Source organism: Harpia harpyja, chromosome Z, assembly GCF_026419915.1.
Source record: "Harpia harpyja isolate bHarHar1 chromosome Z, bHarHar1 primary haplotype, whole genome shotgun sequence".
Lineage (NCBI taxonomy): Eukaryota > Metazoa > Chordata > Aves > Accipitriformes > Accipitridae > Harpia > Harpia harpyja.
This window is the reverse complement of record NC_068969.1, coordinates 19,473,772-19,497,688: the sequence shown is the minus strand read 5'-3', so window position 1 is coordinate 19,497,688 and position 23,917 is coordinate 19,473,772. Positions and strand designations below refer to the sequence as shown.

Here is a 23,917-nt window from a genome sequence, read left to right as displayed (position 1 = left end):
TTCACTGGGTTATGAACTGCAATAATAACCTTTCCAAACCAATTTTTCTTTTTGCAAAGCTTTCGATTTTTTTATCACTCCGGTAGTGCTGGGGAGGCCGATTACCCCCCTCCTTCCCTACCCTACCCAGCTCTAGAAGTGCATGCAAACAAAAAGGGGAAGAAAAAAAAAAAAAACCTCAGCAATAAGTTGGCTGATTCTGGCAGCAAGACAAATCTAGCACCACACAGCAGGCAGGCAGAGAGTGCACTGCTCATCCTTTCGGTTTTGTCAGTGTATGGGAATGCTGGACATCAACACACAGAGAGGGATTCGGCCGAAAGCACTCCTCCTCGGTGTCTGAACCCTGCTGCTTTCACCCCCGGTTGGAAGATACAGGTAAAAATAGAGAAATGCTTTCGCTAACTGGGTTCAGTGAAAATATAAAGCAGTTAGAAGAAGCCCGGACAGCCTAATCTTATTCCTAGCAGGCAATGGAAGTAAACCACAGTGTACGGGCTGATAGCTACTGTATACATAATACCCTCAGGTACTGTAACTTGCATGTGATTCTTCGCATTACAGCAAATAAATTGTTGCAAGTGGCAGTAAAGATTTTTTTTTTTTTTGGATACACTTTGTTCAAGTTGCCTTTATAAATATTTATCATTATTTACATAATTATACCTCTATCTGACAGCAGGCTTTACAGCAACTTTGAACCACAATAAACAGGCAGACTGGGTGCCTCCTTTTTAGCCAGACTGTATCTATTCTATGTGTTATATGTACATCTATTACCAGCATGCTATGAGCATATCACTCATTCATTTCATAATGTAATTTATAGTTACATTTCAAAAGAATCCATCTACAAACAGCAACTATGTAATATTGATAAAGCATTTAGGAACAGAACATAAATTTAACTACTCAGATATTACATAGTATCAATAATCTGCAGGAAAAAATGTGTCTGTGTAAGCAAGCACAATTTATTTTAGCAAGAACCTAAACAGAGAACATATTTCTTTGTCAGAAACTTTCTTTAAAAGAACTTGACATCTCAAAATTCTTCTCTCCCCCACAGATGTCAGAAGCCGAGACAGACAAGGTAAAAATTAAACCAGCAGATAGTTTTGAACATGAGAAGCAAAATATTTCTTGGCTGAAGAAAGGTAAGTTACATTGCTGAGTTATTAGTTACTCGTTTGTGTTCAGAGATATTTCTCATTTATTAAAAATTCTTTTTTGAAGAAAAAGGCATAAGAATACCTTATAGGCTTAAATATGGCCAGGGATTTCTACCACAGGAATTCCGTAGCTTGACTTCTACGAAACATGCATGTGCATTTCCTTACGGTGCAGAAAGGCCTAAATTACCAAATTTTAAAGTAACCGAAAACTCATTTTGATATTATCCTTGCATTCCTGGGGAAGATTTATTTGACCTGAACTGTAAGCCACTAAGAAGTATGGATCATCTTCTTAATTCCGACAAAAAGTTTTAATTAACTTAAACAATTACTGAATTGGATTAATATTTGTTTGGTTTTCTCAAACACAAGTGAAGATCAACCCTGAATCTTTGGCTCTGGCTGTGTGTTATCTTAGAACAAAGTAGCATCTGTTGTCAGCGGTTTATCAAATACAGACTCTAAGAAGTAGAGAAGTTATAAAAAACAAGTATGGGCACCTTCCCAGTTTTAAAGGCTGAAAAATGACAGGTATTAAGTAACTCATCTGCATCAAATACCAGTATTTCAAATACTACATTCTATTTGTTAAACTATTTTAGAAGAAAAAGACATACGATTGTAAAGGTTGTCTTATTGCATATCCCTGTACACATAAAGAGAGAAGGTTCTTAAGATATATTTCTTGCTGAAAAAATTGATTTGCCAGTTTAGTACATAGCTTATTACGTCTTTATGTACATTTGCTGGCGATAGCAGGGTCGCTTTATTGTATTCATACACACAAGAAGAACTTGAATTAAATAGAGTCTCAAAGCAGAGGCTTTCAAGATGCACATGATACAAATGAAATATCCATGGTTAGGTGCATATTATGGTTTTTAATGAGAACAGTTATATTCTAATCCTAACAAAAGTATTTTGGGAAGACTCAACAAGTCACCTCGCATTTTGAAAACATTATCTAGGGGGGTATTGAGGAAAAGGCTCATTTATAGCCACTATTATGTCACCTGTAAAACGTGCACCACTATTTTAAGCTCATGTAGTTAATTGTATGTTAGATCTTCTAGACGCAAGAGAGTTTGCAATAAAGTAGGCCTAAATTAACGTGTCTGCCTTGCAGTCTTCATTGTTTATGCAGCAATTCCGCAGAATGAAAAAAATCGTGCTCGAGCAGAGCAGACTGGCCAACATGCAGACTTTGGCTGGACACCCAAAATCCTCTGCTTGCAAGGCATCAGCTAACTTCAGTCAAAACTCTGCAAGCAGAAGATTTGCAGTTTGAGCATCACAGGCAGTGATACAACTGAGTGAGATCTGGGTCTGATCCTACAAGATAGCTTTGCACTTTCGCTTGTAAACAGCAAACATGTAACTGAACTGATTATTTATTCCATCAGAAGAGAGTAGAGCACAAGAGATTTGCAACTTTACAAAAGGGGTATAAAGCTACAGAGGACTTTAGCTGGTCCATGTCTCGGAGCAGGATAAGACCAATGGCATGGGCCCTCAGAGTCCCGTACAGTTATTTATCCTCTGGTCCAGACCTACTCCAGTAGCCAGGTGACATCTCTCACACCTGTACGTTCCTGAATTCATTTCACTTGGTAATGCTAATCCACAATGTTTTCTCTCCACTTCCTAAGGAGAGACACCATCCAGAGTTTCTAGATCACTAATAACGTTTTCATTGTTTTGTATTTGGAGGAGCTATAATCTCTTTCAGAAACAGCCAAACATTGTCTATTGGCACTTCTTCTCTCTAAAGTGCCACAGAGCAGATTTGGGCCTTGAAGGTCTTGTAGAGCAGCAGAGTCAGTAAATAGCTGAAATGTCTCTCATAAGGAAAGAATATTTTCCTTGAGATAAGAATGTGGACATTTTCTCTTACACTGAAGTCTGCTTTTTAAAAATTTTGTTATTGTTTCTTTGCTTTAAGCACTTCTGTGGTACATGGTGGGTTTTTAGAATATGATGAACCAAATTGTCTGGAGCAGAAGCTTAACTTCTATGTTTAAATGTTTTAAAAATACCTCATGTATAGATTTCAGGCATTCCAATAAACAATGAATTGTGGAGAACAGAATTGTCAGGCACAGTAAGAAGACTATACGTTCTTTTAGAATCCAGATTTAAAGAAAAGTTATTTTTATTCATGGTTTTGTATTGATTATTTGTTCCTTCTAAAAGAAACAATCATGAACCACATAGTATCAGAAATAAACAAAAAATATAGACTAGGCTGTGGCTTTTGTATCTTTCCTAGACTTCATTTTTTTCCTAATGCTTTGCAAAGTAATAGCTCACAGACTGGTAGTGCAGTGGGTCAACATCAAAATAAGGTACCTATTACTTTTTTGTTGGCTTTCAATATTTGAAGCTGTTGAATCAGTGCAAGGCGGTGGGGTGGGGGTTAATCTGGCTGCCAGTTATTTATCTTCTACTTTTTTTGGAAGGAGATATTTTGCTTCTGTCTTGAAGCCTCTAAAAGCGGAAATCGAAGCCTCATTCTCAGGGAAAATTTCTTCCACAAAGCAAAACAGAAACCAAGCCAGCGTTGTGAGAAGTATTATAGAAAAATATTAGGTTGTGCATATAGGATTGTATCTTACCATATCAGCAGGAAGAGCATAAATGGTCCTACTCATGTCTCTACTTCTCAGCAAGTCATTTGCACCCACTGCTGCGCTCCCGCACCCCTGCCGTGGGTGCACCAGAAGACTGATGGGAGTTAAAGATGACACAGGGGAAAAAATAATGCTGCACAAGTCAGCACAGTCTTGGAGAGAAACATCTACATAATCATGGCCCTAGACTGTATTTTTTTAAATGGCCAATGACACATTTGCCCTCTCCTTTTATTTCCTGCTTATCCTACAAGCCTTTTTTTGGTGAAGGACCTGAGGTCCTCCACAGCACCTAGCAGATAGTAGAACTATAATGAAATAATACACATTTAAACAGGGAAGCAGACTGGTAAATGCATGCTCTAGGTTTGCTAGACTTTAAGAAAGTCCTAAACCAGCTCTGTACCTCCTAAGGCACTTAGTGCTTAAGTCTGAATGTGGACAACATGAGAGACTCCCTGGTTTGAGTGCACAAATAAGGATGGTGAAATGATCACAGTCCTGTCCCAAGATATCTCAGGGTGGAAGAATATATACCAGCAATCTTTTCTGGTAGTATGGCGTGTTCCTCAGGACTATTGTTTCTAAAGATCACACAACAGATGAGAAAACCTCTGTTTGGGGGGGGACATGCATCAGACCATCAGGTGCAACTCAACCAGAATTGGGATGAATGAGCACTGAGAAAAGGCAGTTCTGTTTGTCTGACCATAGCACTGATGAGAACCAACTCAAGGAAAGCCTGGGATGTAGGAGTAGAGCCAGACAACGACTCCTGTTTTGTCTAGGAACAGAGGCAGTTATCTCTGCTTGCTTCTTCCCATGGGGAAGAGCTCATCATTGAAGATGGGAGGCAGTTTTGGATGGACAGAGTTCCCCATGCCAACGCCTACAAAACAGGAGGACAGAGTGAAACATGGGTTCATTTGCAAAGAAGCACTTGCAAAGTTATCTGCATTTCTGCCCTGAAAACCTAAAGCAGGAATCCTCAGCACACGCATTATCCCCACTTACTCACATTTTGCCCTTACATGCACAAAATGACATAAATGACAAAGCGTATAAAATAGGAATATGCATTTATAAGTAAAGAACCACCAATGTAACTTGAAGGTAATACTAAAGAAACATCCTCTGCATGGGCCTGTGTCCCCACCTGTTTCATGCACCCACAAGACGTGCAACAAGCAGACCATCACACCCCAAGCAAGAAACATCTCTGTGGCCTCCTAATCAAGCACAGTTATTAGAGGGTCCTGTGAAATCTGGAAGCTACTCAAGACATGCCTTTAGAAGCGCAGTGCCCAGGGATGAGTAACACTCCCAGGACCTGACTCAGGGATGTTCCCACCTTGCACAGCGCAGCCACGACCACAGAGCTGCCTCTGCCGCATGGACTTGGAGCTCTTTCCACCATAGTGGTGATTTAGTGCCAGATTAGCAGCCGTCTGGTGGGAAGGGAGGTCAAAGCAGAGCTAAATTCACACCAGCCCCAGCATGTGGCTTTTGGAGTTCCTTACAAACATATCTCTCGGTATCACTTGATGATTACAGCCGTATGGATACATGGGAGCAGGCAGGAGCTATCTGACTGACATAAAGCTGTGAAAGGTGACACTGATTTTGCACAGGGACCAGCAGTGGTCTGCTCGCTATTTCTGCATCCGTTGCAAATGCAAGGGAAAATGTGCGAGGGCCTAATACTGCCCTCCTACGGTTTCATCCAAAACTGGCCACGACAGCCCAGGAACGCAGATCCAAGTTGCACAGAAATGAAATTTCATTTCAGGATATTTTCGCACAAAGCCCTCCTGTTTTATGCTGCCCAGCTGTGTACACAAATGCCCTCCATATATAACTTCCAGTGAAAAGTTAATGAAATGGCTTCCTTGCTCTCCTGCCAAAAATATAACTGAAATTCTAATCTCAAGACTTTCTCCAAAATAGTCCCTTTCTGCACTAAAATTCTCATAAATCAGAAACATTTTTGTCTAAAATAAGCCTGTTTTCATTGTCTTGCAAATAGTAAAAAGTCTAGCCCCAATTTTTTTAATCAGCTGCTCTAGCCAGCAGATTTTTGCTGTAGGGTGAAATTCAGCCCTGTACTGAGGGTCAATACAAGGTCAGCACTTAAACCATAAAATAGGGCTTAAGTGGTAAATAGAGCCTCTGTTCAGGATTATATTTCACCCCTCCAAGGACTACAGTTCATATGAAAAGGGAGATTTACTCATATCATAGACCTGGCTGTAGTGACATTATTCACATTATTCAAATAATACCTTATTTCAGAAGTAATCCCATTGGGTTCGATTGTGCCACATTTGAGAGGTACATCCCAGAAATCCAATACAGGAGCGGACTATTCTTAACTGTCCCACACCAGAACATCCTGCAGCCTGGTCCTGGGGTTATGTTCCTTGGGGTAATACCAAAACCTTCCTATATTGCAGCACTCAGAAATGCCTTTTCCCCGGCACATCCCTCTCACTGGTTACCCAGGGGCTTTAAGAGACTTTTATAAGACGTAATAAAGTGGGAAGGACATAATGCCATGAGCCTGGTTTTGCAGAAGGAGAGTTGTCCTGGAGACACTCAGGGAATTTCCCAGTTCTTTCACAATCTTCCAGCTTTTTACCTGGTTTGCAGGGGCTGGAGTATAAGTACAAGCCTTGTACTTTTGCCGAGATTATTCTCAGCAGAGCATTCTGATCTGACTTAAATCCCCACATTTAGGGAGCTAAATGACTTTTTTAGAATTTCTTTCTAAAAACTCAGAAGTCAGTGGATGCAATTTTACATACACGCTTGGACACTTGTTTCCTGAATTTTGCTGACTTGGATCCAGAAGCTTTTTTCACTCTCTTCTCCCAGCCTGAATTAAGTCATTGGATTGAAAAGCTTTATAGAAGACTGATAGCAAAGAAGTACCCCTCAGTTTCATGTAACAGAAAATGCCAAATGCTTATAAGATGAATGCTGTAATCCAAGCAAACTGTTTCCAGATAAGAACACCACACACAAAAAAAGCACATTTAAAAACTGATGACAAGGATCCCAGGGGGCTCAAGTTCCTGGAAGATGCCTTGTCAGCTTCAGGACTATGACCAAATGAATTAATCAAGACAACCCTTCCTTTAAGTTGTAAAACAGCAGATTTAAAGACTCTCTTCCAATGGAGAGGGAGTATATGAAATCTGCAATGGTCCCAGCTCACCACTCCTAATTACAGTTTTATAAACTGAGTGGTCCTTGATCTTTGAACTGGAGGGTCCTTGGAGATGTAAGACTTTGAATATTGCCACAAAAGTGGAATGGATGTACGGTAAAGACAGTGGTACTTCTCTGGGTGAAAGGGTGAAAGTCACACTCTAGTGCTGGATATTGACTGTGAAAATATAAGTGAAGGTTTATTTAGGTTTGATTGCCTTAAGTAAATTTGTTCCACAAAGGAAGAGAAAAGTCTATTTCATTCAACTGCCAGTGCTGGGGAAGACCTAAAGATATTGTTTCATTCACCCCTAAAAGTTTTCCAGACCAATTCTATTCTTTGCTGTACTTGGGCAAGATAGTCAGAATTTTGCCCTCAGTTGTGTCAGTAGAGCAAAACATAGAATAACAATATAGACACTCAGTATTTGTTGATCTTCTCAGCAACATACATGTTAGAGCAGAATCCACATATCCAAGGATCTTCACAGCGCTTGCTACCTAAGATGGCAAACTGTGGTGCATGGAAAATCTTAGCCTAAGGGTCAGTGTCAAAGTGATGAGTAATTCCATTAAAGCAACAGAGCTGCACTGGCCTGCAAAAGATTTCATTTGTCCCAGTATGTTTAAGACAGATACCTGTAATCTTAAGGCATCAATGAGGCAGGAGGAATGAAGCAATATGTCTCATTTTTACCAATTCAATTCATAGAGGGAAGGGTCAAATGCCAAATCAGTCTCCTAGATCTAAGCTGATACAAGCTAGAAAGATGCCTGTACTAAACAGAAGTAACCTGGATGATAAAGAAAATTCAGTACTAATAAGAGCGATAAGTATTTCAGAAGCTTCATAATTTTTTACTATTTGATTGTATAACTGCTCCCTATTAGGGATGCTGTTGGCCTTAGATTCCAATACATGTATCACTTTCACAGAGTAGCTTGCTTCTCTTCAAGGTGGAAGTGGAGCCCAATGTCAAATTCTTTAGTCAACTTTACCCTATGTTTCTGAAAGCTCAAAAGAATTAATTATTATTTGTATTCCTTCTAATCTGGAGTAGTAATGCAAATGTCCTTGGGGTTATTATCAGTTGTTGCTGGAGGGAAACAGTAAGACCTTTGAATCTAATCGGGTATTAGACATTTAAAAGCTATGAAAAACAGACATTTCAAACCTCTTAATAAGCATTTAGTTCATTTATAAAACTTAATTCCTCGATAGAAATCCCATCAAAACAACCACTATGCAGGCCTGATTTACTTTCACCCTGAGCTTGAAGGCAGAATAATCGTGGATGTAAGCAGTTCAGTACCAGTTTTCAGGTGTTTTACAGGCCTGCAAGATTATACACCGATATGTAGAGCCAGACTGACAGTCACATAGAGGTGTAACAAAATCCTTGCTGTTGGAGGGGTTCAATGAAATATTTAGATTAAAGATAATTAGATTATAAAAAAAAAATAGGCCTCCCCTCATCTCATTGGAGATTTGCAATCATCCTCCAAAATACAACTGCTTCTAAGTACTCAGAATGCAGTGCATGGGCTAAGTCCTGGGCCTGCTGGTTGTCTATTGCTTATAAAAGATATTACAGGAAAAGTTGAGAGAAAGACCAAAAGTGGAACTAGTTTAAATATTCATTGTTAGCTGATGTTCAAAGGAATTATTTTTCCATCTATTTTTTAAATAAGTATTTAGAACTAAATCCAAATGGAAAGATACTTAGACGTTAAGAGTGACTGCTCTAAATGTCCAATAATAAAGTACTGGACATAAACCCCTTATTAGAACAGCTTAGTGATTAGAGAGTAGTTCTGTGACTTCATATCTGGGCTGAGAGCACATGATTGTATGAGAGGACTCGAATTCACATCTTCCAGAAGAATACTCTCGTCCCCAGTTATCAGATACTCTGTGTAATATCGTGGTTTGGAGATTCCCAAGTGTCTACGTCTGGATGGACTAATTAAAGCTCATTGCTCCAGAGAGAAAGGAAAGGACACTACAGCCCAGCAGGTAGCACACCTGCATGAAGGGCAGGAGATGGGCTCTAGTCCCTGCTAGGGAGAGTATTCAGCTACCCAGTAAAAAGTGGAAAACCTTTGACAGGTGGTCTCAGCCCAGCTGAGAGCAGGCAGAGGGGGATTTGAGCCTGGGCCATGCCCAATCCCCCAGCTGCTCTCACCAGAAGGCATTTCACTCCTGTAGGTGGGAAGGGACTAGAGCATCTCCTCCTGCTCTGCCTCAGGAGCAGTGGCTGGCAGAGGTGCCCAATGCAAGTGGAGCAGCCATAGGGACATTGAGGTGGTCCTTCTCCCCATTCCTTCCAGGAGTTTTCCTACTTTAATTCCTCATTTCCTCACCTCTCCCATCAGCTTATTACTCCCAGTTACCCAATCTTCTGCATGTGCTGTACAGAAGGTTGAATCTGGGACTCTGGTGTCCGCTGGGCAGAAGGGCATATGCAAAAATTAGGTGCTGAAGCCCTCAGTGTCAGCCAAGTTTCTTAATAGCTCTTACTACAACTGCGATTCATCTCTTTGAAGATAATTGCACAAGGCCTCTTTACCACCTGAGCAATATTGAAGTGTTACAGAGATCTTTGCTATCCCCCTAAACTAAATTAATTTTTATTTCTTAGGAGTCACACAGTCTCTTAGGGTCTCCTGATTATATAGTCTCATTCTAATTTCAGTCTTTAATCTGAATAAACACATTAGAAAAACACAGACAAAATTAACTTAATCATAAATTCAGATGGATTGTTTATTATCTGTCTACTTAATGTGCTTATGATTGCAGCAGTTAAACATGATAATGTTTTCTTCTCTCACACATAAATGAATATACACAGTACAGATATATGTGCAGGAAGAAAAACTTCTGCCTGAATATGTCAGTAGGCTCCAGAGATAGAGAAGTAGATGTACTGCTCACTGTTGTGCTCTACAGAAAAACACAAACATTGCCATGATAGTGTTGAGACATCTGAGAACTGATTACTGACAAATTATATTCTTCTTGATGAAATATGCCTACATGCAGTTTTGAAAAAAGAAAACGCTATTGCAGCGCAGATGCGTATAGGAACACTATTCAGCTATACCACTGCACCTGTAATTTAAAAGCAGAGATGTGAATTTTGGTAAATAAAATCACTTGAGTTCTTCAGAGTAAAATACAGGTCAAATCAATATCTTCCTACTGAAGTAAACTCATCAGACATCAGATTTACAGAGAAGAGTTTTCTGCTGTGCAATCTTCATAAAGATAAATGTCTTAAAAGGGGGTTAAACCCTTTTAACACCAAATTGCCTGGTTTTTTTAGACCCCCATGGCAACTAACACATGTGACAAAATGCTCACATATCCACAAATACTTGGATGCCAAAATTAAAGTTGGAATATGACTCTTCCTGTTCCCACAGCATATTGAAAGTAAATAATTATTTCAAGCATGCGTTCAGTTAAATTAGTGATTATTACTCAGACTTATCTCTGTCATTAGACCAATTTTTTTAATGGCCACATAGTATACCACGATGAAGTTATATTTGGCTTTGGAATATTCCAATTTTAACTATATTTAAAAAACACACTACACTTTTCCCCCCAAAGAAGAATCATTTATCATCTTTGTTGCCTATGTTGACTGCTAGTCCTAAACTTACATCATGGCTGATAAATCAGCCAGTATTCCTGACTGAGTCCACTATGATAGTACATGGGCAAAGGGGAAGACAGGGGAAGATAAAAGAACGGAAACTCAGAAGTCAATTTAAGCCTCTTTGCTTTCACTTTGCTGCTTCTCAACAATTTCCCTCGTATATAAATATTACAAACCCAAATCAAATTCTATGATAAACTTTTTTTTTCCTGATTAAAAGAAAAAGAGAAGTTGTATGTTACTGGAATTCTAAATCTCTGAAATCCATGCTTATATTCCAAGGGCAGGCAAAACAATAGAAGAGACAGTGAGAGACAGGAGAAGAAAGTACAAAAAAAATCATAGGACAAAGCAATTATGGCACCTGGTAGTCGTTCTGGTTAGGTGAAGTTGTGACCAATTGTATTGTCTTCAGATATTTTAAAAGTTTACTATTTTAAAAAATACTATTGCTATTATAAAACAAGACATAAATTCTAGCATAAAGTATTTGGAATATATCCATTTCAGCTAAGCAATATTTTTTTTTCTGATTTATAATTTAAATAAATAGCCCAAGATCATCAGGTAGATATTCACTTGACTCACAGTCTTGGTCCCTGACTTTATGATCAGCCCTCTTCCATGAGAGATGGTAATCACTAAACAAAGAAAGTCCAAACAGCAGTGGAAGCTGCCCCGGCTCTTACTTGGAGGGAATCACCAACGATTGTGGAAGGATAGTACAGTCTCCATGCCTTAAAATTTTTTCATGAAAAATAAATAAAATATAAAACTAAGCAGTGGTTTTTACAGTATGACACAGCAGTATTACTTGCATTAGGCCAATTTACCACTTATGATAGCAGTAATAGCACTAAAAGCCAATAAAAGTGGTCTGTTCGTTCAGAGATTGGCTTTTATGGCTTATTGTAAATATTATCAAGTGAATCAAAAGCTGTCATTATAGTGTCTAAAAAGCCTTCGTACCTTGTAAGCAAACAGTGTGACTTTGACAAATAATCATTAATATGCCTGTGTGAGACCAGGGCTAAAAAAGAAAGGAAAAGTAAAACTCAATATTTCACTTAAATGAAATTATATTAATGATTTATGTAAAGTTTCACACAAAATAAAACAGTTTTATATATAAAATACCACAGTTTTCCCAAGTTGTTTAGTTGGGTTTTTTTAATCAGTGAACATACTTTTTCATAAAACAAGAACTTGTCAGATAACCGAGCAATGAATGATTGAACTATAATGATATATTCTCATCAGCTTTGGGAAGACAAATCATGCACGTGTCTAGGTAGCGCCTTTTGGGCCAGCATCTAACCTAACCTCCCCTGGCTCCCATCCTGCCTACCAGAAGCCCTGACAAGCACAGCACCGCTTCCTCTCTTCTTGCTTCACAAGAGAAGGTATGTTCCTATAGAGCTAGAAAAGTGTAATTTAATTTATCTTTTGTCTCGTACCTGGCCGGTTACTCTTGCAAGAAGCTCAGGGCAGAAGAGCCAAGGCTCTGGCAGCTCTCAGCTGCCCTCCACCCACCTCCTGCCCACTTGGATGTGAACAGAGCGTCCAGAGAGAGAACTGTACTCTCTATTGTATGCAGGGCAGATGTTGGATATACAGGATTTCCTCTTCCCAGTATTTCTTGCTGCTGCCCAGCAACGCTAGGGCAAGTCCTCTTCAAAGCTGCACAGCCCAAGTCACTACCATTTGCCATTCCTCGTCTTTGAATATCCCGAATGGCACTGCCCACCTCGCAGTCACCAGCAACGGTTCAGAAGGAAGATTTGGGCTGACCACTGGCTGCTTGAGACAGCTATTACTGGCAACATTGCAGTCATTCACATGCAAATTCCTGAAATGGTTGAGTTTGAGAAAGGATGGAGCCAAAGAGCAAAGAGACTGACAGGAGAAAACGCCCTTATTCCTGCCCTTGTACTGTCACATCACAGCATCCAACATTGCTTCTTCGTGCTCTCCTGCTGCAAAACATGATGAACTTTCCGGACGCATTACTCAAGGTCACGCCTCCCACAGTCAGGTAGCCCTGCTGGCTCTATAGAATTACCCTCATCTGTTTTGGATCCCTGGGGGCAGGCATTACCTGGGCTACCTGGAGACAGGGTAAGATGGACAAGGTGGAAACAGAGGAGGAGCTTCAGGACGTCACGTGGGATGGGATATCGCGACACGTGGGAAGGGTGAGCACACCACCATGTGAGAGGGTAGGTACTGGGAAGGTTGGGCATGGACTGTACAACAGTTCTGACTATATAATCAAGGCTTTTCTCAATTAAAGAATTTGAGTTGTTAAAACAAACTGGACTAGCAGTAAAATCTTAGCTGCACACACACTGTGTGCCCTTTCTGCCCACAGAAAGATTTTTCAGTGCAATGTCAGCAAGAGAATTTGGGAGCCCCAATTGTTCTCAGCACCCTACAAGGAGTCTGGGCCTTAGGTCTTCGGGACACAGTGCTTCCTCAGCCCGTAGCAACTTCTTAACCATGCTGGCAGACATCCAGGCTCTGGTCTCAAGACCAGGGTACGTAACCCTGGCAAGAGCCTGGGACAAACTAAGTGCCTTGGGCGAGGCACTGTCGCCCGTCAAGTCTCATGCATTAAGTACAAGCTTTGGGCAGTTGGCTCAAGCATTCATGCTCCCACAGCGAGTACTGTGTCTCAGGGAGTTTTCTTACCTATTGCTATTTACAGTTTTGGGGGCCCCACTGGAATGGCAAGCTAGCGTGCTTGCAGTTGACAGCGTTATGTGATATGTTGTGCAGCTGCACAGAGTGCATGGGCTAGCAGAAACATGTGGTGTTGCACTGCCAGGGGAATTATTCCCCCAACACGGCCCTTTAAGGGCCACGTGTGTTTTCCAGGGAATTTATGTGAGCAGAAACCCAACAGACCTCCCCTTCCAAGCTTCTCATTTCTTTGGCTATTTTTTCCCATAGATTAAAGAACTTTCCAGAAACACTACATTAACAGTGAGGTAGAAAGATCCCAGGTAGAAACAGATACACCAGGTTTTCCCTAAGTTATCCTAAAGCATAGTAGGAAACCTATTAGGATCCTCTACATACTTGCATTTGTACAAGAATTGGCATATACAATTCAATAAATCTACACCAAATAGAGCTGCTTGCCTAAAAAAACCTCCCACTGAATTATAGGTTTGATTATTTCAGCCCAAGGAGCGAAAGAGTAGATAAGAGCCGGTTATCTACTCACAAGAATAAAAGGACTTTGGTTCATTTGAATCCCCTCTTTCAGGCAGAGTGTCTAGCAACTACTAAGCTCCCTTCCAGACCCGGGACACAAACTGAACATCTGCTTTTCTGTGCTCAGGCATAAGCTGGTTCGACAGAGGGTCAACAGCTGAGACCTAGAGAACATAAGCTGCTCATTGCAATTAGCGATGCCAGCGTTCCTCTTCCAGTTCCACCAACAGTATTTTGCAATACTGATTTCAGTCTCAAGCATTCCTATAAAATGGTAAGAAAAGATTTTATCACACAAAGGTTTGAGTGGTTTGGCCTGTTTGCTTTCCATGTCATGGGTCTGCAATGTATGTATTCATCACATACAGTTTTCCTGTATTATTTTTCCCAAGGGTTCAATCCCCCCATACTTTAGCCCCACCTTCATCTCTTTGTCACACACAAGTTCTTTATTATTGCTGAAGAAAATCAGAGCACAGGACTCTATGGGTTGCTGTGCAACCTGAAACAACCTACGCAACGCTGACAAAAAGGCAAAGATCGGATATGATTCTTTTGACCAAGATTTCAAGAGTAAAGTCTCTAGAATTACTCATATGCTTGAAGTTTGGCTTGTACTTGGGCATGTTGCTGAATCTGCTTCTGATAGAAGAGGAAGAAGAGAATGTCTTGCCTAGATTAGAGGCCACATCTTGGGTATAGCGTTGCCCTACTTCTAATTGCTAGTGTAGCCAAGAAACTGTATCCTTCCCTCCACTTGAGAGACCACCTGGAGAAATACATTTTTCCCCTCAAACTTTGCACAAGAGCCCAAAACTTGGCTTTAATACAATACATATTTTCCATTTTTTTTCCCCCTCCTCTAATGAGATGCATTGATATTTTTACCTGCATGTACTGTGTTTTGTTAATGGGCAATGTTTCAAACACTGTGTGGTAATGGACTGTGGGATATGGAATTATATATTTATTAATCTCAAGAGCACTGTGTAGATGGTACCGGTAAGTTACAAGCAGACTGGCAGAACAGGGTTTGAATTCTGGCAGGAGATCTCTTCCAAGCTTGCCTGTTAGGCTGCATTTGGCTTTGCGTTAAAACTTTATGCTGAGCTATAGTCACTTTGGTCAACTGTGCTACAAACAGGCTGCACTGAGCAGTCTGCTCTGGGACAGTCGTGTCAAAACTAGGGTGACCTGGTGGCCAAGGAGATGTGTTTTGAGCAGATGACCACTATGGTTTGTTGCACAATATAGAAAACATTTCTATATCCAGAGATAACAGCAAAAAATGTTAGTCATTATGTACTTCCATTGACAGAAAAAGCTCTCTCTGCCCAATGGAGATTGTGTTTATACACTGTGATGTCTAAATCTATCTGTATGCGAGTTTACACAAGCATGCTACAGCCAGATACACCCTCACCTTTTCCTGCCACAATAGTTCAGCCTACATTTTTCAATGTGGTGGCTTTTACAGAAATGAAAGGCATTTTTTATACAACTGAAAGACTGTCATTTTAAGATGAAAAAGCCTGCTTTCCCCCCGGAGGGAAAGTTGGAGAAAGTTTCATGGATTTGCCCTTTGTAATATTCTGGTTTGTCTTCAGCAAGAGGAGGAAATAAAAACTAATGGAAAGAGACATTTCTTCTTGGATCAAAACTGAATACTTCCAAGAATGCAATCTCAGACTGTACACTTAAATACTTAAAACAAACAACTGCTAGGTCAAATGATTCACCATGTCCAGCTCTGCTTGGGCACTTTATATTTATTTTTCCTAATTGGGTAAAAAAAAAACCAAACCACAAAAACTATGACAAATTTTTACGTTTCTTTTGAAAGTCTCAAATCCTTTTCGGCCATTAACCACTAAAACAGCCTATTTGCTCCAGGAAGGTGATTAATAGGACTGGAGGCAACGCAATTACTTAGAAGTGTGAAATTAATTCTTTCCTAGATTTGGACATCAGGACAGGAACATACTCTACAGCGAACCAAGTGAAAGCTCAGCCCAGAGCCTTTTTAAACTTCAGAACAGTTCAGATCCCAACTTTGCAGGCTTGTTTCATCTTCCCCTATGCCACCACTTATCTTGAGGAACTGAGGAATCCTACAGATTGAGACAGTAACAAAGTCAACTTTTATACCCAGTGCTAAATTAGATATAGATTAGAGATAACGTAATACTTAGATATTCTGAATATCCAGCTTCCTGGGTAGCTGAGACCCTTGACTGCATTTGCCAGTGCCCAGCACTTGTTAATGAAGATGAGCTCTGCATGTTTCCAAGAAATAAACAGAAATAATTGTAGCACCCAAAATTAGTAGCTGTAGATGAGGTAAAGATCACAAAGGACTGCCATTGGTTTTAATGACAGAAAGGCTGAGCCCTTAATAAAAATGCCAGTACTGAATTATTAGGATCTCATCTTCCCTGATTTTCAGTCTCATTTTCTAGTATTTGTTTTATTACTCTTCCAATTCTCTTCCAAAAAAACCAAGTGGCAGCATCTTCTTTTTTGGCCTGTGATAACCTTGTTTGTGCAATGCCAGCCTGTTAATTTAATTTTATGAGCTCTGGACCGTGGCCCTAGAATTGGTTTTAAAACAATAAACTTTCCCTCCAGAAAATACAACACTTTTGAGACAGCAGATGCTAACAGCCTTGTACATAAGTTTTAAGAGGTCTCTTTCCAGGGCTGGCCACAACTACAGGTTGCGTGTAAAATTAGAACTGGATCCTGTAAGTACCTCCTCGATTCCCTTTGACTGCCAGGAAAGTGACAGTAGTTATCATCAACCAGGTACAACACTGGAGTTATTGACATGGAACTTGCCTTGGAAAGTATGTAAATTTACCCTGAAGTTATTTAGACAGCTGATTTTTGACTACTTTTCTTCATCTACATTGTCCATAACATACATAAAATCCTTATTTGCCCTACGGTGAAGACTACCTAAGGTATAGCTGGATAAGAAGTCTATTTGCTTTGTCTAAATAGTGCAAGCTCTCCCATATCCAATGACTATTGGAATCATTGTGTGATCTTTTCAGCTTCTAATACATATTAATTTGTAATATACAAACCCATTCAAATAAATAATTGTGCAGACTGAATAAAAAAGCAATTTAAACTTTTTCCTCCCCTAACTGGAGACACTTTTTACAAATAGTTCTTTTAAGTAGTCTTAATAGTATCTCTTTAATATTGCCATTAAAATTCACCAGAGTTCAAGAGCAGAGCAAATTTACATCTGTTAAAATAATGGAATTGACACTGATATTACATCATTGCTATTTTAAATAATCATTCTTCATAATTCTAACCTACTTGCTTTAAGTTGCAAATAAAGGGCTTGTTCCTACTCTCATCAAAGTCGATGGCAATACTCCCTTTGCCTTTCAGGGAGCAGCACCTACCTTTAAAGAGGGGGAGCCTCTGGTGATATGCAGTGGGGTTTGACTGCATTCACTAATGCAGCAAAGAATAAATCCCTCAGAAATATTACTGAGGACGGTTCTACGAGCTCCAGTCAGACTGGATAATTGTACTGCACTAGCCTGTTCCCAAAAATCACAAAACTCTATAGACTACTCTGAATTCCAAGGTAGTTACAGTTCTTCTGCTTAGTTTCACAAGAAAGCAACATTTTATATAGGTGGGTTTTGCTATTTTAATGCAATTTTGTGGTTTTTCCTTCCTTAATATTTTGGAGAGATTGTTTGAAGAGAAGCATAATGGCAACCCTCACAAATTCACCTTCTCTTGGGAGAACATTAGAAGTTTCACTGAAATTACGTAAGTGTTCTTCTATGAACAATTCAAACTGAAGCTAAAGGAATTAAAAAGATACACTATACACAGCTGGAAAGCCACCTAGAAAGTGAATCAATGTAGTCCTCTCCCTGATTACAGAAGAAAATGAAGCAAGGATTTTTTAAGAAATATAGAGGATAAAGGTTATAACTAAGACTAAAACTGGAGAAAAATATGCTTTTTACTATCCATTTAACACTCAAAAGAACAAAGTTTCGTACTGGGCTATTCCTATGCTGCCTTTGTGTTCTTCAGGAAAAAAAAAAAAAAAAAAAATCCATGTCCACAACGCAGCTTATCATCTGTAAAATCATCACGATTCAGCTACCTACTTAGACCTCAAGTTTTCAGGGACTGCAACGTTTCAGCTGTATCTGTACTGAGCACCTAGTTTGACAGATTTCTGGCCAGGGCAGAAATCACCAGTCACTACAGTTAACTTTCTACTAATGCACTACTACAATATGTTGAACATTTAGTGGACAATAACCACCAGCTGAGTCTTAACCATAATTTTGCACTGAAGTATAGGGCCTGTTAGATGTTATCTGCGAGCCAGAGAACATTATTAGCACTGTCATAAAAGCTAAAGCAGAATCAATCCCTTGTTCTGTCATCACTGACACTCTCTATTGTAAATAAAATACCTATCAAACCTTAGCAATTTTAGATCCTAATATAAATGGCAATTGCCTTGGTGTCTTTAAGAGCAATTTGGTTTAAAAAAGCCCACATGAGAGAACAAAATGTGGCCCTTTACTGTGAAGAAAAGCATAAACAAGCAGCACCACCGAACAAATTATTCCAGAAAAATCAAGTGTTGAAGAACCTGCAGTGCTGACTGCTTTACTCCACTTGGAATGACTTACCCCACTACAAGTCTTTCTGCTTCCACAGCAGGACACCTGCCCTTATGCTTATTTGGGAAAAGAAAAAAAACAAAAAAAAAAAACCAAAAAAAAAAAACCCCAAAACCACAGCTTGGATGGTAGGGAAATACCCTCTCCAAGCAAGGACGATTAGGCAATGCTCTGCCTCAGGAAGCATTACAGGCACTGTCACTTGATGGTGTCTAAGAAGAAACGAGAGGGAAAACACCCAAGGGATTAGCCTACAGAGATTTTCATATCATGCAGGCTGGGACTAGCTGAACTAGGAGGTCCTTTCCAGGCGCATCATCTGTAATTCTTTTTGGCACCATTCCTTGGCTTTAGAATACACCATTGTGATGGGTTAACCCTGGCTGGATGCCAGGTGCCCACCAGAGCTGTTCTATCACTCCCCCTCCTTCTCAACTGGACAGGGGAGAGAAAAATATAACAAAGAGCTTGTGGGTCGAGATAAGGATAGGAGAGATCACTCACCAATTACCGTCACGGGCAAAACAGACTCAGTTTGGGGAAAAATTAACTTGATTTATTACAAATCAACCGGAGTAGGGTAATGAGAAATAAAACCAAATCTCAGAACACCTTCCCTCCACCCCTCCCTTCTTCCCGGGCACAACTTCACTCCCAGATTCTCTACCACCCCCCCCCAGCGGCACAGGGGGACGGGGATGGGGTTTACGGTCAGTTCATCACACGTTATTTTCTGCCGCTTCATCCCCCTCAGGGGGAGGACTCATCACACTCTTCCCCTGCTCCAGCGTGGGGTCCCACCCACGGGAGACAGTCCTCCACGAACTTCTCCAACGTGGGTCCTTCCCACGGGCTGCAGTTCTTCACGAACTGCTCCAGCATGGGTCCTTTCCACGGTGTGCAGTCCTTCAGGCACAGACTGCTCCAGCGTGAGCCCCCCAAGGGGTCACAAGTCCTGCCAGAAAACCTGCTCCGTGGGCTCCTCTCTCCACAGATCCGCAGGTCCTGCCAGGAACCTGCTCCAGCGCGGGGTTCCCACGGGGTCACAGCCTCCTTCGGGAACCCACCTGCTCCGGCGTGGGGTCCTCCACGGGCTGCAGGTGGATATCTGCTCCACCGTGGACCTCCATGGACTGCAGGGGGACAGCCTGCCTCACCATGGTCTTCACCACGGGCTGCAGGGGAATCTCTGCTCCGGCGCCTGGAGCATCTCCTCCCCCTCCTTCTTCACTGACCTTGGTGTCCGCAGGGTTGTTTCTCTTACATGTTCTCACTCCTCTCTCCGGCTGCCGAATACCGCCGTCCCAACTTTTTTTCCTTCTTAAAAATGTTATCACAGAGGCGTTACCACTATCGCTGATTGGCTCGGCCTTGGCCGGCGGCGGGTCTGTCTTAGAGCCGGCTGGTATGGGCTCTGTCGAACACAGGGGAAGCTTCCAGCAGCTTCTTACAGAAGCCACCCCTGTAACCCCCCCCGCTACCAAAACCTTGCCACACAAAACCAATACAACCATCTTCCCCCATGCCAGTGGCACTAACACAGCACGATGTCTAGTGCAACTCAGCCTTCAGGATAGTCCTGAACCACAGAGCAAACCAGTGCTGTGCAATTAAATAAGTTACAAATACAGCTTTTGTAAGCAGTTTACTTTTTTGTGGCTTTCCAACCATGCTAATAGGTGGAAACAGCATACACCTGACATGGGGGACTAGTTGTTGGCACAACTCTTCGTCACTGGGGGAAGGAGGAATATTCACATGTCTGTCTATCCTTACCTAATCAAACATATATAAAAATAGTTTCTATAATATGTATTATAAATATACAGTCTAGATTCTTCATTCCAATGCTACTCTTTTCTCTTCTAACACTAAAACCTGCTCATCTGAAGACTTCACATAGCTGCAGAAATCTTCATGGGAAGAAATATGTTCTCATGCCATCTATTTTTGGCTTTCTATGCCGTGACAACAGAGTCTGGCCCGGTGTTTCTATATATGAACGCTTCTCAGGTAGCGGAACAGCTACCGCAGATTGCCTGGCACCTGCTTGAGGATGAGGTGAACAGAAAGTAAAGCGAAAGTATTTTTGTTTCATCGAGAACATCTTGGCCAAGCCATATTTGTAGAAGATAAAAACTGAGGAAAGTGTAAACCGATGGGGAATGGAATCTTTTAATATTTTGGGAGCAGGAAATGGTGAAATCAGAGTTCTGAAGTTGAACAGGTTTAAGATGGAGTGGAACAAAAGTGGCAGGCGCTGGGGAGAAATATCCTTTTCAGGATAAGTATTTTCAAAACCTGGTAGTTACATTTTGTTCGTTCTAATCTTCTCTTAATGAGATAACTTCTGAAAAGGGAATATAAAAATATGGAACCTGAATGCCAATAGAAACATATTGTAAGTGTGATACATCACGAACAAGTCTACCACTGCTGGATTACAAAAAAAACCCAATGCACTTAAAAGCATCTTCTTTTGCTTTCTAATATTTTTTTGGAAGACCTAACTTTTTTTTTTTAATAGAACAGCTATTAAGAGAAACTAATTGTGATTTGATTTTTAAGGACCTGGATTTTCTCTTACATGTATCATTCTAACTCAGGAGTAAGCCCATTCAAGCAAATGAGATGAGGTTGGCGTGAACGAATTCAAATGTGATCAGAAGCAGGCACCAAGATATTTATGGATGGAATGAGTCATTCTTGTTCTGGTTGGATAATTACATCAGTGGAGAATTAGTCTATCATCATGCAGGGCCTGAACCTCCTTTCTCTTACATCACCATACATCAGGAAATAGTGCATGGAGTTCACCAGTATTTCACTAGCCTAAAACCAATGAGGTGGAAGAACTGAGCCCACAGCCCCAATCCACTATACTAGCTGTGCATTGACTGCAAAGAAGCTGTCCCCATTTAAATCAGCAGTTCTTCTGGTCTTTCTTCCTTAGTCTGTTTACCTACTAAAACTTTCATGCAAGTTACTTTAAGACCTGTTCCTCATTTAAAATATTAAGTAACTGTGGTCATAAAAGAGCACATATTCTTTTTCTGGCATCACATTCAAGAAGTAACTTCTCTTCTATTGGTCTCCAGTGACACATCTACAGAGATGGTAAGGAGAAATTGAATAGATAACGTAAATTTGACTACTCAAACTCCCTTTACACCAAACGCAGTTCTGTAAGAAATCTTTAGCAGTCCAAGTATCTGAGCATTTTCCAACAATTGCTGTGTCAAGGTAAAACAACTATGCCGGACCCAACAGTATTATTCCCTCTTTAGGCACACACCAGGTTTGGTGGTGCTAGAACAACATGTGATCCATCCATCTTATCGCTAACAATAGGCAATACCAGCTATTCAAGAAGCCAGCTCAGGAAATGTTGTGGTGGGTTGCTGTGAGTATCTAGAATAGATAATGAGAGGAGGAAAAAAAAATGGCTGGAAAATCTCCAGCAGCCATTGGAGTTCCCAAGAAGTTTTTCCCTCATGGCAATGAATTTAAGGCTAATTAGAGGCAGAAGACCAAAATGGCAGCCTACAAATACCCCAGGCAGCAGGTTTACCAGAAAAATCTGTTCCCCAGCCACACACTGTCCCTGTTCTCAGTGGTTTCCACGGGTCTCTCCCCGACCAGACACTAGGCGGTCTGCCTTCCCAGTACATCTGCGCACTTCTTACTTCTGAGAATTGGGGAGGGTTAAAACCACCTTTGAAGCGGAGAAAACCAAGTGTGGTTGCTTCTCAGATCCAGCTCAGCAACCCCAGAAACTGCCTAAGAACCACGATGAAGTTTTACACCGATTTCTTCATGCTACAGGCAACTACAGAGCATCATGTTTTGCTGCTATCCTGTCCCTGGCCAGCCAGTAGTCCACCAAGGACACAGAGCTGGAGAACACTGGATTTAAATCATTTCCAGTGCAGTTTTACTTCCTACCATTATACCTTTTTTTCAAGATATTTAAGCACCACACATTGCAGGTATCACGGTTTCATACTCGTGTTATACTTCACTAATACCATGTAGAGTTTCTCTGCATTAAGTGGTGTATTTAATCTTTTCTCACAAATAAGAGACAACTGCACCATAACATATCCTATAGGCAGCTCTTTTCATATCTAAATCCCAAGGATTTTGGGGGAGAAAAAGAGGATTATATATTTATTCAGAAATTAAATGAGATTAATAATTTTAAAAGTAATTTACAAATAGCAATCAGCCTCTGCAATGAAGGTCAAAAGAAAAAGGACACATTAGCAATTGAATATCTTCCCTCCCTTTAAAGTTTTAATACTGCATACCTGTTAATAATGGGAAATATCCTTCTTCAAGAGTAGCATTTTCAAAAACTGGTAGGATCCTTTTGCTAATTCTAATCTTCTTTTAATAAAATAATTTGTTAAAAAGGATTATAAAAAAGCATGAAAATGGAACGCCAATAGAAATGTACTGCCTATACAATAAATAGTTAATGTATTTTCTAAATGAATGATTTAAAATAGCTATTAAAGTAAAGAGAATGAGCTTATGTTTCTAGTAATGACTTCTCTGCCTCAGAATGAAATCTGTAAATCCCTGATTGCAATTTCACATCCCAAAAGAACAAGCAGTCCTGGGACCAATGCTTATTGCCTTTATCATTAATACTAGCGTACCACATATGTGATTTTTATATCATCAGTTTGAATATTTAGATTTATACTTGTGTACGCTTTATATTTTAAATCTCATACAGCTATTCTGTCACAAAAATAAAGCTCTCCTTCAACAAGGCTTTTTTGTATGTACATGCATACATGTATACACAGACTTTCAGTATAACTACAATTTTATTCATAAGAGTGCATAATGATTCAGGCTGTGATTGTTAATAAAAATGCATTTCTAACCATCAAATTTGAGTCTATTATTCTAAGTTAATTGCATTTGCCCTAAAGAGACTTGCGACTGGCTGTCAGCCTATTTGTGTCAGTTCCATTTTATTCATCAGTCAATCTTGTCTCCTCTTTTTTCACATCCCATATATTGATCAAATAGATTTGTTAGCATGCCTCTGCAGCTTTAAAAAAGTTTTTGTTATTTGTCAGTTTTATTTGATTACTATATTAGTTTGCGTGTTATCTTAATTGTTATTTCAATAGAAAATAAATGCTCTTTGATAGTCCCACAAGATTCCCATTAAATATAATCCATATAACAAGTTAGTGGAGTGAATGTGGTAAGAAAATAAACATATTAAACCTATTTTAAAAGGTGGAATTAATCTGCAGCTGTATTGTACTTGATCCAAAGGACAGGAATAGAAATAAGTACAGTGTGAAACAATT

General features: G+C 40.2%; 1 protein-coding gene across 1 annotated transcript in view; it reads left to right on the top strand.

Moving 5' to 3' along the window:
- The first annotated feature begins 245 nt into the window (after nt 1-245).
- MDFIC2 (MyoD family inhibitor domain containing 2) overlaps nt 246-23,917 on the top strand; it is a 47,767-nt gene continuing 24,095 nt past the window's right edge. Inside the window, exons 1-2 of the mRNA XM_052777799.1 lie at nt 246-378; nt 1,070-1,157. Of these exons, the coding sequence (XP_052633759.1) occupies nt 1,070-1,157 (88 nt within the window). The 5' untranslated portion in view covers nt 246-378. The remainder of the gene's footprint in view (nt 379-1,069; nt 1,158-23,917) is intronic.